The sequence below is a fragment of the Pundamilia nyererei genome, unplaced genomic scaffold (genome assembly GCF_000239375.1).
Source record: "Pundamilia nyererei isolate P.nyererei 1_Seehausen unplaced genomic scaffold, PunNye1.0 scaffold00176, whole genome shotgun sequence".
NCBI lineage: Eukaryota > Metazoa > Chordata > Actinopteri > Cichliformes > Cichlidae > Pundamilia > Pundamilia nyererei.
In genome coordinates this window covers 982,259-995,909 of record NW_005187577.1, presented here as the reverse complement: position 1 = coordinate 995,909, position 13,651 = coordinate 982,259, and the positions used below count along the sequence as shown (strand labels likewise).

General features: G+C 41.0%; 3 protein-coding genes across 3 annotated transcripts in view; 2 read left to right on the top strand and 1 right to left on the bottom strand.

Annotated features, from left to right (window-relative positions):
- The first annotated feature begins 80 nt into the window (after positions 1 to 80).
- dbr1 (debranching RNA lariats 1) lies at positions 81 to 3,849 on the top strand. The gene is made up of 8 exons (XM_013914173.1): positions 81 to 288; positions 382 to 506; positions 589 to 669; positions 756 to 841; positions 937 to 1,161; positions 1,251 to 1,328; positions 1,431 to 1,576; positions 2,479 to 3,849. Exons 1-8 carry the CDS (start codon positions 92 to 94, stop codon positions 3,218 to 3,220), a joined length of 1,680 nt encoding a protein of 559 aa, XP_013769627.1. The 5' UTR covers positions 81 to 91; the 3' UTR covers positions 3,221 to 3,849.
- An 18-nt stretch (positions 3,850 to 3,867) lies between these two features.
- On the bottom strand, positions 3,868 to 11,230 carry rab5b (RAB5B, member RAS oncogene family). Its single transcript, XM_005746297.1, has 6 exons — positions 11,094 to 11,230; positions 9,992 to 10,298; positions 9,745 to 9,896; positions 6,820 to 6,942; positions 5,615 to 5,708; positions 3,868 to 5,491 (listed from the first exon to the last, which is right to left on the bottom strand). The coding sequence occupies exons 2-6, from the start codon at positions 10,155 to 10,157 to the stop codon at positions 5,376 to 5,378; spliced, it is 651 nt and encodes a 216-aa protein (XP_005746354.1). The 5' UTR covers positions 10,158 to 10,298; positions 11,094 to 11,230; the 3' UTR covers positions 3,868 to 5,375.
- A 954-nt stretch (positions 11,231 to 12,184) lies between these two features.
- The window catches only part of lcmt2 (leucine carboxyl methyltransferase 2), a 7,489-nt gene continuing 6,022 nt past the window's right edge, over positions 12,185 to 13,651 (top strand). The window contains exons 1-3 of the mRNA XM_005746318.1: positions 12,185 to 12,457; positions 13,059 to 13,183; positions 13,395 to 13,483. Coding sequence (XP_005746375.1) covers positions 12,410 to 12,457; positions 13,059 to 13,183; positions 13,395 to 13,483 — 262 coding nt within the window. The 5' untranslated portion in view covers positions 12,185 to 12,409. The remainder of the gene's footprint in view (positions 12,458 to 13,058; positions 13,184 to 13,394; positions 13,484 to 13,651) is intronic.

Genomic DNA, 13,651 nt, shown 5'->3' with positions numbered 1-13,651 from the left:
GAGGCTAATGGTGTTTAGATGAGAACAGAAGCCATCCTTTAGTGTGAATGTGAATTTCTCTGCACGTTGTCAGATCACCTGTTTGCACAGGATGAAAATTGCAGTAGAAGGCTGTTGCCATGGGGAGCTGGACAAGATTTATGAGACAATTGAGTATCTGGAGCAGAAGGAAGGGGTGAAGGTGGACCTGCTGCTTTGTTGTGGAGACTTCCAGGCAGTGCGAAATGAGGGAGACTTGAAGTGCATGGCAGTGCCAGCCAAGTACAGAACCATGCAGACCTTTTACAAGTAAGTTCTTTGTTTATGTTGTGTTTTTGTTTGGTTTTTAAATCAAAGACACGAGTAAGGATATTTAAAACTTTATTATTGTCTGTGTTGCAGGTATTATTCTGGGGAGAAGAAGGCTCCGGTGTTTACCATTTTCATTGGAGGAAACCACGAGGCTTCCAATCACCTGCAAGAGCTCCCTTATGGCGGCTGGGTGGCACCAAACATTTATTATCTAGGTAGAGACTGACTGATTCCAAATTTGTTTGCCAGCTTGTCTGACTCGCCACAAGCCTGACCTATATAATCACCTGTCTCCAGGTTATGCTGGTGTTATTCGCTACAAAGGGATCAGAATTGGTGGCTTATCTGGCATTTTCAAATCACGTGACTACAGGAAGGGTATTTGTTTTTGTTTGTTTAGCTTTTCAAATAGTTGAGGCTCCACTGCTATGCATCATATTTACATGGAATGTTTTCATTTTAAGGCCACCATGAATTCCCTCCATATAATCCTGAAACACTTCGAAGTGCATACCACATCAGAAATATCGAGGTTTTCAAATTAAAACAGGTAAATCTCGCAAGTTCTTCCACACAACTCTAAATGTTTGTCCACTTCTGTAGCTAAATATACAATGTTAATTTTACATGATTATTTCTGCTAAGATCCAGATGCCCATGGACATTTTCATGAGCCACGACTGGCCTCGTGGAATCTACTACTATGGCAGCACGAAGGAGCTGTTACGAAAGAAGAAATTCCTTCGTCAAGAGGTGGAGTCAAACTCTCTGGGAAGTCCTGCTGCAGAGGAGCTCCTAGCTCACCTCCAGCCTAACTATTGGTTCTCTGCACATCTTCATGTGAAATTTGCTGCCATTATGCAGCATCCGGTGAGAGTGACAGTTGTTCAGTTAGAATTACTGCTGCTAATAAGGTTTAAATCGTTCTAACCATCATTACGGTGATTTCTTATTTTCAGCCTAAAGGTAAAAGTGCACCACGCGTAACCAAATTCCTGTCTCTGGATAAATGTTTGCCCCACAGGGAATTCTTACAGGTGGGACAACTCTTTTTTTTTTTTTTTTTTTTTTTTTTAGTTGATATATTAGGATCAGAGTCTGGGTTAAAGTGTGTGAGCTAACACCTTTTGTTTTTTCAGATTGTGGATATTCCAGAAAGACCAGGTTCATCTGAGGGTCTTGAGTATGATCCAGAGTGGCTTGCTATTCTCAAGGCTACCAACACTCTACAGAGGACCACTCCTCACCCCTGGAACCCCCCAGAGAATAATGGCTTGCATGAACGGTACACACGTATAGACATAAAAGTAACAAGGCCTGTAAAAGCAGAGTTAGCTTGTGCATGCATGATTTCAGTCTCCCAGAACTAAAACATTAGCTTGAACAAAGAGCCAGTGTCATGCAACAGGGGAAAGGTCACTCTGGAAGAGAGGATCTTGCACTTAAAACAAGCTTTGCATTGTAACTTCCCTGAGCTCTAGGTGTAAAAGGAAACTCGAGCTCAGGGAAGGCCTTTTTGTGTAGGATGTTTTCACCACCTGTGTTGCCTTGGTGAAATAAGCAACAAAAATAAGCTCTATGGGGAAAAACAAGTTTGATATTTGCATGTTTTGTTTGGCAGCATGTTCTCCACAAATTAATGCCACTTTTTTTTTTTGAAGCGCATTAAAAATGCTAATAACCAATAGGAGCACTAGAGCTAGTCACTGGAATTTTTTTTTAAACTACTCAGCTGTCTACAATGTCAAGACAGACCAAGAATGAAGTTGCTGGTGTAGCTAGTTAGACCTGTGCAAGTTAGAGAGGAAGTATGAAACTCACTGCTTCAGCTGTGGGTTTTCATTCTTTTCCTTCTTCCCAAAGCCAGCAAGCAGAACTGAGTGGGGAGCAATTTGAAGTGTGTCACACTGCTTATTCATAAAATACATTTTACATAATGAAAATAAAGCAGAAGGAAAGATTTCTCAGGACACCAATATTTGCTTAAATCAGCTCAACGCACGTTTTCAGTGAAGCCAAAACAATACTTTACATAGTGTATTTGCATCCATACTGGGAGACGGTATAGTGGAGCCTAATAATGAGCTGCCAAGTTATTGCTTCAGTTGCTTGAAGCAAAGGTCATTATGACTGAGCGGTTTTTGTTAATACTTTCTTTTATAATGTTGGATTGCATACACCCATCAGGTGGGACTTCAGCGCTTCAGAAGCCGCTATGATGCAGGTGGTGGAGGATCTGAGCGGGGAGCTTGGCATTCCAGACAACTTCAGTCCAACGGTGCCATCCTACAACCCCAACAAGCCCCATCGTCAGGCTACCCCGAGCTACAACACCAACCCTCAGACGACCGAGCTTTGCGCCAAGTTGGGTCTCACAGACATCTATGCACAGGTCGGGCGGGGAGAAGATGAGGTGGCGAGAGTTCAGGGCAGTACAGGAGGAGAGGATGACGAAGATGAAGATAGTTTGGGAAGTACTGACGAGCCCAGCGAGTATCCAACCGATACTTCAGGATTGTCAGGTTCATTTAATCCAGATGAGATCACCATAGAAGACGAGTGGGAGGAGGAGGAGGAGGAGCTGAAAGCAGAGGTGAAAGCAGACGAGCTTTTTGACGCGAAAGCAGGTGAAATCCACACACCCAGCCGTATGGTTCTACCCGAGCCCAAATGCAGCGTCTCACCCCTTCCTCTGCCCGACCTCATGAACCTGCCACCTCCTTCCCACTCTACCCCAGCTCACGCTCAGTTTGGAGCAGACGGGGCAGGACAGGGCAGCGGCGACGATGAGGACGTCACAGCTGCGCGCATCCTAAAACGAACCAGCATTGAGAGTGGGGACGCTGGCAGCAGAGGCCCAACTCCAAGAATCAAACGCAGAAACCAGGTGATCTATACAGCAGCGGAGGATGACGAGTGTGAGGGATAGTCAGGGAGGCAGTGTAAACTTCTCCGTTAGTTTATATTCATTAATTTATGTACCTGCAGCTACTCACACGAGCTGTTCAAAGCAGAGGCATGGCTTTATTAAAATGCCCGTAAAGGTGGACTGTACACAAGCAAAGAATTTGTTTCTGGATTCAGTTTCCACAGAAATTATACCCATCAAAATGTTTCGTTGTTTAAACATGATTTTTATGTATTTTAATCCAACCAGATTTTTTAGAACACTTTCTTTTTCTGACATTGTAATTTCAAGATGATTAAAGAGGCCAGAAAGATGAGAACAGCTTTTTTTTTTTTTTGTTTTTTTAAACAGAAATAATGACTTCACAGCTTTATTGAACACTTACATACCGTAGGTGCTGATGGAAAAAGCAAGTCTTTGTTTTAATTACTTGTCATCTTACTCGTACAGACCACTGAACCTACGTTAAAACACTGAACAATGACAGTGGATGCGTTTCTTGTATATAGTGAGCTGTTAGTGTTGAGAGGAACGGCACTTTTTTTTTTTTTTTAAGCCTTCCATTTGTATACTATTTGAAAATTGTCTTAATGAGAATTCAGTTTTTCTCATCAAAATGCTTGGATATGAAAATAAAGCCGAAGAAAAGATTTCTCTGGACACAGATGTGTGTTTAAATCCCACTGATTTATAACATTGATCAGAGTCCTTTAAACGATCCATTCCAGGTTCACAAGTGTGCTCTGCTGAAGTCAACAAACATTCTCAGTGAAATTAAGACAATATTTAACATACAGTGTATTCGACAGGATCTCTACATCCATACAAAGAGCCAGTACGGTATAGCCTAATGACGGGGTGCCAGGTTTTTGGTTTATGGTGCAAACCAACGTCAGGGAGTAGTCTTGCGCCTTGTCTGCAAAGCACACACTCAAAGAAAGCCCCAAACATGATTGACAGAAAGAAAACAGGGAGTAGGCACTTCTGTTTTTTTTGTGTGTATTTTTTATCTATTCTTTCCTCATTTTCTTCAGCCAAGCCTTTGACAGCCACTGAGCACACAGCTCATTCTAGTAAGGTAAAGGAAACAGTTATGCCATTTAAGCTGAACACAACATGTGCAGATATACTCCAGACCAAGGAGGTTTATTACAAGCCTCATAGTCTAAACCAAACAGGGAGGACAATGGAATTTAATCAATTCCTTGACATTTGGGAACACCATTTCCAGATGGAAAGCTATAGATGCCAATCAGAATAACGATTTAGTAACCCTGTCCATGTCATAGTTATACACTTCACATCCAGTGTATATTACTGCTGTAAAGAGCTACAGCAAGCTTATTCACACTAACTGCATGTACCTCAATCTTTCAATAAATAATTCTCAGACTTGCTGAGCTTTAGTTTCACTAATTCAGAACTTGTCAGAAGTTGAAATGTTTACTTCACGTCTTAACTTTTTGGGTTACCATTTAGACTAAATAAGGGAGGAATCAGAGATGCTGAAGCTTATCAGTCTGCAGCCAAGAGAAGTAGGAACATGGAACATTAAATAGGTATGAATTGACTTGTGTCAGACAAACTGAGCCACAGGAGGGTCGGGCAAGACAGAGAGGGGTTCAAACTCATTCCCGGGATTCAATTCGGTATTTATTCACAGAAGGATCTTATTAGAGGGGAAAAGCAAGCAGCTGCAAGCTGGGGGGGGGGTGACTGCCGTCTCAACCGTTTGGCTCTTTTAATGCCTCGGCCCTTTTTTCTCCTTTCGGGACACTCGGCAACATGTGCTGCTCAGTTTGTGCCAATCGGGGCCGTGACTGAAAATGATGCAAGGCAGAGTGAACACGAAAGAAATTTCACAATTAGTGCTAAATACTAGAACAGGCTTGCCACCATCTTTTACATTCCTCTTAATCTCAGTCTTCTCTATACCGTGTCTTTCCAAATGTAGAATCAGAGTTGTTGGTCAACAGACACGTGTGAAACGCTGTCTCTGTCCTCCATCTCTGCTTGCTTTTTTGGTTCTTCCTCTCCTCTTATTCTCTCTGCTTGAACAGGAAGATGAATGCAGAGTAAAGGCTCACCCCCTGTAAGTTGATTGAAAGAGACGAGATGGTTGTAGGGCTGTGGTGGTGTGGATGGTAGAATACAGGTGGTAGGGAGTTGTGGAAGTCTAGTTCCCTCCACAGCAGGCTCGGGTGGAATGAGCATCTGGGTCCTGGAGGTTGACTCCCCGATGTCGGGCTGCATGCGTTGGGTTTTGGGTGTCTGTTTTTGGCATCTTTTTTGCTAGATTAAAGAGAAGAGGTTTATTTAGACTGTGACAAGCATATAATTCACGAGGCAGGACTCCTGACGTCTATTAGTCTCTTCTGTGAAAGAAATTATTCTTATATAAAACACAACACTCACCAATGGCCAGGAACAGCTCATTGACGTTCATGGCTGTCTTTGCAGAGGTTTCCATAAAAAGCAAACCAGTGTCTTCGGCATATGTCTGGGCTTCCTTTACCATTCAGCATATGAAAAGATCAAATTATTACACAGTATTTAAAAAACTACTAGCACAAATGCTAAAACCTGCAGATGAAAGGAACTAAACTGTTTTCCATTCACAAATCATGACTGTAATTCAGCATCACATATTTTAAAAAAAAAAGTCACATCCGACCGATTCGGACATAAGTGGTATCGTGCCATCTCTAATTTTAAGTAGCCTTAAGGAGGCATAATGGACTAATACAGTCTGAATGCTGCTTGCTAACCAAGCTTACTAGCATTAACATATAATTTTGTCCTTGGTTCTGCTCCACATATAATGATTTTGAAAACAAACCAAACACAGCATAGTGTAGTGTAAGCCAGAATGTAAGGTCTGAAGCTTTGTAATACGGATTCCCAAACCAGTGGATGGCGAGTACCCTTTTATATACAGTTTACCATTCTAAACTAAAATTGGATGGCTCCTCTTATTGAGCTCAGTTCTTGGTGTCATGGAGACCACCTTCCTCTGATATTCTGCTCCATGCTGACATCACTGTTACAAAGCCACTTTCAGCTACTCTCCTGTCACAAGAGGTTGCCACAGTGTGTAGCTCCAACAGAAGCTTCTATATGTACACGCATATACAGTACATCCCAAAGGTGTTCTAGTGGATTCAGACAATAGAAGTGTGGCTGTACCGGGATCCAAAAGGTCAGTGACAGCACTTACACATTCAAACCATAGCTAACTAGTATTGTGGGCCAAAGTCAGACCAGAAAGCATTCCCCACAGTATTAAAATCCAACCGTAGTAGCCTACAATGCTGCAACAAGCATGGTTGGGTTTTTTTATTCATGCTGTGAGATAATTAAAGCAAAAGATTCACTGGGGACTATTTTGTTAGTTATGAATTGCAAGTGTGTTCCCTTTGCAGCCACATATTTCTGCTTTAGGCTAGCAGTTACAGCTAACGGCTTCAAGGCTGAAGATGTGAATCTTAATAGTCTGTCAGCTCCAACAACTGTGGCCTCTGACCTCTTTCATTAACAAGGTGCTTCTATCCATAGGACTGCTTCTGTCTTCAGGAAGTAAATTGGTTGTGATTTAATTTGGACCAACAGGGGTGCGTTACCTCATACTCCACCAGTCTCTTCTCGGCCAGGTCAGCCTTGTTTCCAGCCAGGGCAATAACAATGTTAGGACTGGCCTGCCTCTGCAGCTCCTTCACCCAGGCCTTGGCTCTCTCAAACGTCTCCTGCACAAACACAGAACCAAGGTCAGATAAACTACCATGGAGATACCAAGCAAATATGATGAGATTAACTTTTCACCTTTGAGCTGATGCAAATAATGGAGCTGGGCAGTATAATGTAATAACTTCTTTCAAAAGTGCGACATTCAAATGAAACGTCAGTAAGTTCAAAGCCGCTGTGTTGGAAGCATGACTGAGGTACTGACAGAAAGAAAGTTACTTGTTAAAATGTAAAAGTCTGAAGACACAGTATGTGTTAAAAAATAATTTTAAAAAAAAATCAATGTCTTGATTATAATATGGGTAAGTACAGAATCAGTTAATTTCAATAAAAGAACTAGGTGAACCCAAAGTCACAGCTAACATTGGAGATGTGTGACATCAAAAATGTTTTCCATTTATGCTTTGATAGATTTCTGAATTGCTATTTACTAGAGGTGGGAATCACCATACATCCCACGATACGATATTATCACAATATTTAACTCACGATACGATATTATTGCAATTTTTTAAAATATTTTGCGATATTCAGATTCTGTACATAAAGGTAAACTTTATCAATATTCATTTTATCTAATATCAAAGTCTCACACTCAGTCTTTCTCTCATTTCAGTCAGTTTTATTGTTGACAAACTGAACGGTTTGTATTACAGTCTAGTCCAACTTAACTGAATGCAACCATCTGGTACAATTATAGCTATTCTGAACTATGCAATTTATGAAAACTATGCAGCCCCTTCAGCAACTGAAGAATTTGAAAGTAAATTAAAACAAAATATAATTTTACATAAAATAAAAAAGTTTTAAACTTAATTAAAATAAAATATGTCTTAAATTAAAAGAAGTAAACTGTCATGTTTATTGCTAAAAAAAAGTTAAACACATTTGGACAGTGAAGGAATGTCAGGGTTCTTGCTCAGAAAAAGGATCAACATGTTCTGAAGTCAGAGCACAAAAGCTTTTTTTGTAACAAAATATCGATTTCTGCTGTCCCTGTATTGATACATTATTAGCAAACAAAATATCACGATACTACACAGTATCGATTTTTTCCCCCACCCCTACTATTTACACAAATATGCATGACTGTAGATAACAACCATTAAAAGTTTGCAAAACCTGATTCAAAGCAGCGTGTTTGGGCTGCACTTATGAAAACACATTTGAAATAAAAGACAGCTGATATTCCTACTTGGGAAGTGGAATTTCTACAGCACTTTCCTTCTCCTGCTCAGAGTGCCCAGGATTTTCTTTACTTGTATTTGCATAGTCTAACACAGACAGTCAGGCTAAGTAATCCCACAAAGGTGGTCATCGGCCTGATTAGTCCATCCAAGAAGGAGGTGTGTGTCGCTTACAGCACAAACCAGTTGCAACATGGACAGGTCCCGGGAGATGTTTTACAAATAAAAGAGCAAATTTTAACATCTCTCTATATTCTCTTTTTCTGCCTTCCGTTTCCCCATCACCACCAGAACCAGTTAGGAAACTATGGGCATCTGCCTAAAGCATGGTTCAGTACGAGATCTGTTCCTGTTTAAACTGAGTTTTTCCTCCCCGCTGTCACCAAGTACTTGCTCAATGGATATTATCATCCTTGTGCACTGTTATTGTGAATGAGTGTTGTATACATAAAATCAAATTTAATAAACATAAAAAATATGAAGTGGTCGAACATATAATACATGTTGAATGTAATATATTTGTTGTGACACATGATTTGAGTGGTCATAAAAATAAAAACTCCATTAAGGAAAGCTGGCAAAACATTTCGACTGTCATTTCATAGACCTTACAGTATCAGTGGCCATCATGACAACACAAGAAGATCAGACTCAAACTGTGAGTACACAGACACGGGAAGAAGCTGCTAACGCCACACAGAAAGGCCCAGCCAGACGGTGGATTTACACTGTCACACAGGACAAATATAAAAACATGTTGTAAACCATTAAGTAGATCAAAACGCAAATTTGTGTTTCAACATCAGCCAGTACACGAACTGGATGCAAGGTTCAAAGTTTCTATCATTCACATTGCGCTCAAGAATCTTTATTCCTTGTTGAAGCTTCACACTGGGCTTAGGGGCTCTTCCAGGAATGGTGACACTATTTCCCAGAGACATTCATCAGTAGGTGGTGGTTTTGGATTTGCCAAATGTCTTATCTTGAATATACAGATGTGAAGCACAAGCTACCATGGCGATTTAACTCAGTACCACCTTCATAATTCAAAACCCAGGGGTTCAATTCAATTCAATTTTATTTATACAGCGCCAAATCACAACAACAGTCGCCTCGAGGCGTTTTATATTGTACAGTAGATCCTAGAATAATAGATACAGAGAAAAATCCAACGATCATAGAGAAGATAACTTCAGGTGAACCCTGAAGTTCACCTGAAGTTATCCTCCAACTCTAGCTCTGGGATCATGGGAGCTGGAGATTGAACCACCATCCTTCCAGTTATCAGATGGCCTACTCTACCTTCATAGTCACACCTAACTTCCTGAATTTCAATGATACCAAATATATCCATGTCTAATGATGTAGAGAATGTGGGACGACAAAAAAAAAAGAGGAAAGGAAAGAACTCGAGGAGTTTCCAGGTTAATACTGATATTAGGCTGTCGGAGACATTTATGTGTTTCTACAACTGTCTTTCAGTGAGAATCTTTACATGATTGATTTAGGTAAATGAATTGTGAATGTTGAAAAATACCTGTCGGCAGCAGTCCGACATTTTAGAACAAATATCAGTGCAGCCAAGACCTACTGAAATTAGGAAATATTTCTACGTACCGGCTTGGTGATGTCAAAGACAACAATAGCAGCCTGAGCGCCACGATAGTACATGGGAGCCAGGCTGTGGTATCGCTCCTGTCCTGCAGTGTCCCAGATCTCAAACTTCACCGTGGTATCATCAAGACACACCGACTGTGCCAGGAATGCAGCTGGACATAAAAAAGAAGCATGAGAGATCATTATGGGGTTCTTAAATCCCCCCCCTCCAATCAATCACCTGATTAGGAGTTCTCCTAGTTCTTACCTCCTATAGTGGTCTCTTGGAACTCATCAAACTGCCCTTTGACAAAACGCAGCACCAGACTGGACTTGCCCACAGCCATGTCCCCCAGCAGCACCAACTTGAACTGGCAAATCTTGGTCTGCGTTAGTGTGCCGTTGGAGCGGCCTCCGCTCCCTCTGGAGCTCATACTGACCAGAGACAGCAGGGGGGCTGGGCCTCCTCCCTCAGTGGAGACAGGTGCTTTTGGTCACTTGTGCTGCTTCCCAAAACAGACCGAGAGTCACGTCTCACTGACGACGTCTTGACCTCTGTTCTAGTCGTGTTTGGTCTGTGTGAAAAAGCCAGAAGACTTTTATTTCGGTTCAAGATTACACACTGTCTGCCCTATATACACACACATATCCTTCTTCCTCAAGGTAACAAATCTTCTTCCGGCGGATCCATACTTTCTAAAGATTAGAAGTTTTCTATGCGATCAAGCACAAGTTTTAATTGCGACTGTAATGTCTCACGTGTACTACCTCTCAATGTGATCACGCCTTACCTCATGAAACGGAAATCCAAGCCGATCCAGAAATAAGTTCTAAAGATTTAAGCCTCATAGGAGGGATGGAGGTCTCGCATACAATCCAGCACCTGTTTAAATCCTAACTGCATTGCACAATATGTACCAACCTTCACATGCTGCTGCGTTCACTGAATAAGAGATGTGTGGGGAGAATAGCGGCCCATTTGATCTGGAGTTTACTGGGGATGCTGCGCTTCTAATTGCTCTCTCCCACCTCAGACACTCGACGCTAACAACCCCCCTCCCCCCGGCACTGCAGCACTTTCTCCATTTGAAACATTAACCTCAGCACCCCGCTGACACGCGTCAGGACAAGAGAGCAGACGGATGACATCCTGGCGTACTCGTGTTGAGGCAACTCCCACAATGACTGTTATCAGATCAGCAACCCTTATCTCGGGTTATGTGCTAGCGGGACAGCGATCCGAGCATTCGGTTCGGACGACACAAAACTGAAACAAAGCCTCGCATTTCGACGCCCAAAGAAACACAGCCGTTCCAGCCGAGCGTATAAGTAACACAGAGGTACTGAGAGGAAAACATAAGTCTATTTACCGTGTATAGTGTCGTTTCAGCCGTGCGGGTAGCGCTGACTTAACTGTTGACAATTTGGCTATCAGCTGGTGAAAGAAAAAATGTTAACGCTTCCTGGAAATTGGCGCATGCGCACTGAGTGCCGCATTGTCAATTCTGGGAAGAAAAGAAGAGCCGCATATCCTTTGATTTTTTTTTCACTCGTCTTTATAGGGCACTTTTTAAAAATACAAATTTAGATCAATTATAAGAGTCACAGAACACAAGTTCGACGAACAAAATACCGCGCACAGTAAGAATGACAAATTCATAGAAATGATTCATTCTCAGAAAACACATCACCCCCTCTGGAAACGTTCTTTCTCGTCTGGTTATATTTTTTCCGATCTTTAAAAGGTATTCTAGGAAACGTAGACGGGGTTATTGTAGTGAATTCTTTGGGTAATATATTGGCAACCTTCTAGAAGCTCCTCTGAAGGTTATTATTTTTGATAACCTCTAAGGAGCGTTACCTAAAGTTAATATTTAAATTTAAATATATATACATAGTTTTAAAAAAAACCCTGGTAAATGGTTTCACAAACAATAGAATTCCGGAATGTCCATTTAAAAAAAGAGACTAAACTTTTTATCATTGTATGAATGCACAAAGCATTGTATAATTTAATTATTGCCTTTATTTTCGACAAAGATTTAAATCCTTTTTTGAAAATAGAAAAATATGGCAGTCATTGATAATATTAACCCGAGGCTTTTAGCTTTTAGTCACATTTTAGTAGTAGTAGTAGTAGTAGTATTTATTTATTGTCATTGTCAAGAACAATGAAATTGCGTTTGGGGCTTCCATACAACCCCAAAAAAAGAAGAAAATAATAAATACCCCTTAAAACCCAAGTGTACATATTTAACCCAGTGTGACTCCAATGCAATAGACAATCCTTAGCAATAACATGAGAACATGACAAGTAATGTTGGTAGAAATTCAGACAAAGACCTGAGAAACATTTTAATGTTTTAATGGCGACAAAAGTTGCTCAATAACTAGCAGATAATCATAATAATCGAGGCACAGACACCAACACATTTCCTGTTGGTGTCTGAATGGAGTTTCTGTGATTAGCCGCGTGGTTTTCTGTTGCAGCCTCCGGGCTGCAGGGGGCGCCGGAGAAATCCTGGGAAATATCTCGGAAGTCAATACCACGTGAAGGATGTTTGACTTGTTTTCACCGGTGCATTGCTGTGCAGGCACACAAATGTGTCGGTCTGTTTTTATTTAAGACATTGTGGGAAATGTGGAGGTGTTTCATTGTGACGTTATGCGATAACTTGCCGTCACTATGCCAGCAACAAACAGAAAAGCGCAGAAGAAGGGGAGGGACACCGCCGTAAGTGTTGTTTCACTATTCACAGTACTTAACAGTATTATGTGTAAACACACCACTATTTACTTTAGCTCTACTATATTATGAAGTATACGATGTCAATTATATTGTTCTTCTGATGGTTGAACCACAATCTTGCAGTTGTATTCAAAAATTATTAGATGTGTAAGAAGATATTAAAAATGAGCTCAGTCTCTGCCTATTACAGCACTACATGCCAGATGGTTACTAGTACATATGTAATAGAATAAGATGTATCACAGTACAGCTCTGTGTGTTTCTTGAACCCTAGACTAGCTTTGCATGATTCACAGTTAAAAATAAGTCATATTTACCTAAAACTTTAGGGACTTCTCATGCATGCGCTAACCTCATTATTTGAATCTGTGGCCATGTTTAATTTGAGAATCCACCCCTGTAACAGTAGTCTCATTGCACATGTGCATACTTTAAAATGATGATATGAGTATATGCAACATTTGTATGTATATGTGACATCCTTCAATGGAAGGATAAGAAAGAAGATCATTAAAGGTCTTAAAAAGTCTTGCACTGTGTTTTGGGAGATTTATTTCTGCTGGTTCTTTGTTGTTCCTTAAAACAGGTGCAGGGAACCAATGACAGCAGTGTGGTGAGCAAAGTGTCTGCTGCAGCACAGGGCTACTTCAACGACGTCTTCCTTCAACACTTTGTGTGCAAAGTGGCCAGGAGAGCGCCGCTTATCAACAGGTCAGATATTGTTTTCTCTTCTTTCATGCACCTTGGATGTATGTGGTGATGGTTTCCTCTATAAACAAAATTTATACAGTAAGCAGCAGCAATAGAATTACTCTCATGTGCAGGGGAGGTGATGCACACCACATGTATGTATGTATGTAGCTGGCAGGGGGTACTGGGTAAAAATGTCCTGTGTAAATTAAAGTTTCTTTGGATGTTTCAGGGGCTATTATGTGCGCTGGAAAGCTGTGGACCACTGTGTGAGGAAATTCCTTCAGATTACAGAAAAATGCCCTAAAAGACAGGTAAGCTGTCAGCGTATTGTCCAATCAGTCTTTCTGGAAGCAGGTCACTTGTAATCATGTAATACCTCTTGGCACTTACTAGAGCAGTTATTTTAAATCATTATCCAGAGTAGTGGTCATTTCACTGATCAAAGGAAAACAAAAAGTGTCTATAGAATCTGAGTCAAATATGATT

Bases quoted from the DNA above. Each gene is read 5' to 3' on its own strand.
- dbr1 (XM_013914173.1), top strand. From the start codon at position 92: ATGAAAATTGCAGTAGAAGGCTGTTGCCATGGGGAGCTGGACAAGATT. The intron at 670-755 runs GTATTTGTTTTT...TTTCATTTTAAG, and splicing joins ATCACGTGACTACAGGAAGG to GCCACCATGAATTCCCTCCA. The intron at 1,329-1,430 runs GTGGGACAACTC...TTGTTTTTTCAG, and splicing joins CCCACAGGGAATTCTTACAG to ATTGTGGATATTCCAGAAAG.
- rab5b (XM_005746297.1), bottom strand. From the start codon at position 10,157: ATGAGCTCCAGAGGGAGCGGAGGCCGCTCCAACGGCACACTAACGCAG. The intron at 5,709-6,819 runs GTAACGCACCCC...TGAATGGTAAAG, and splicing joins AGAGACTGGTGGAGTATGAG to GAAGCCCAGACATATGCCGA. The intron at 5,492-5,614 runs GTGAGTGTTGTG...TCTTTAATCTAG, and splicing joins TGAGCTGTTCCTGGCCATTG to CAAAAAAGATGCCAAAAACA.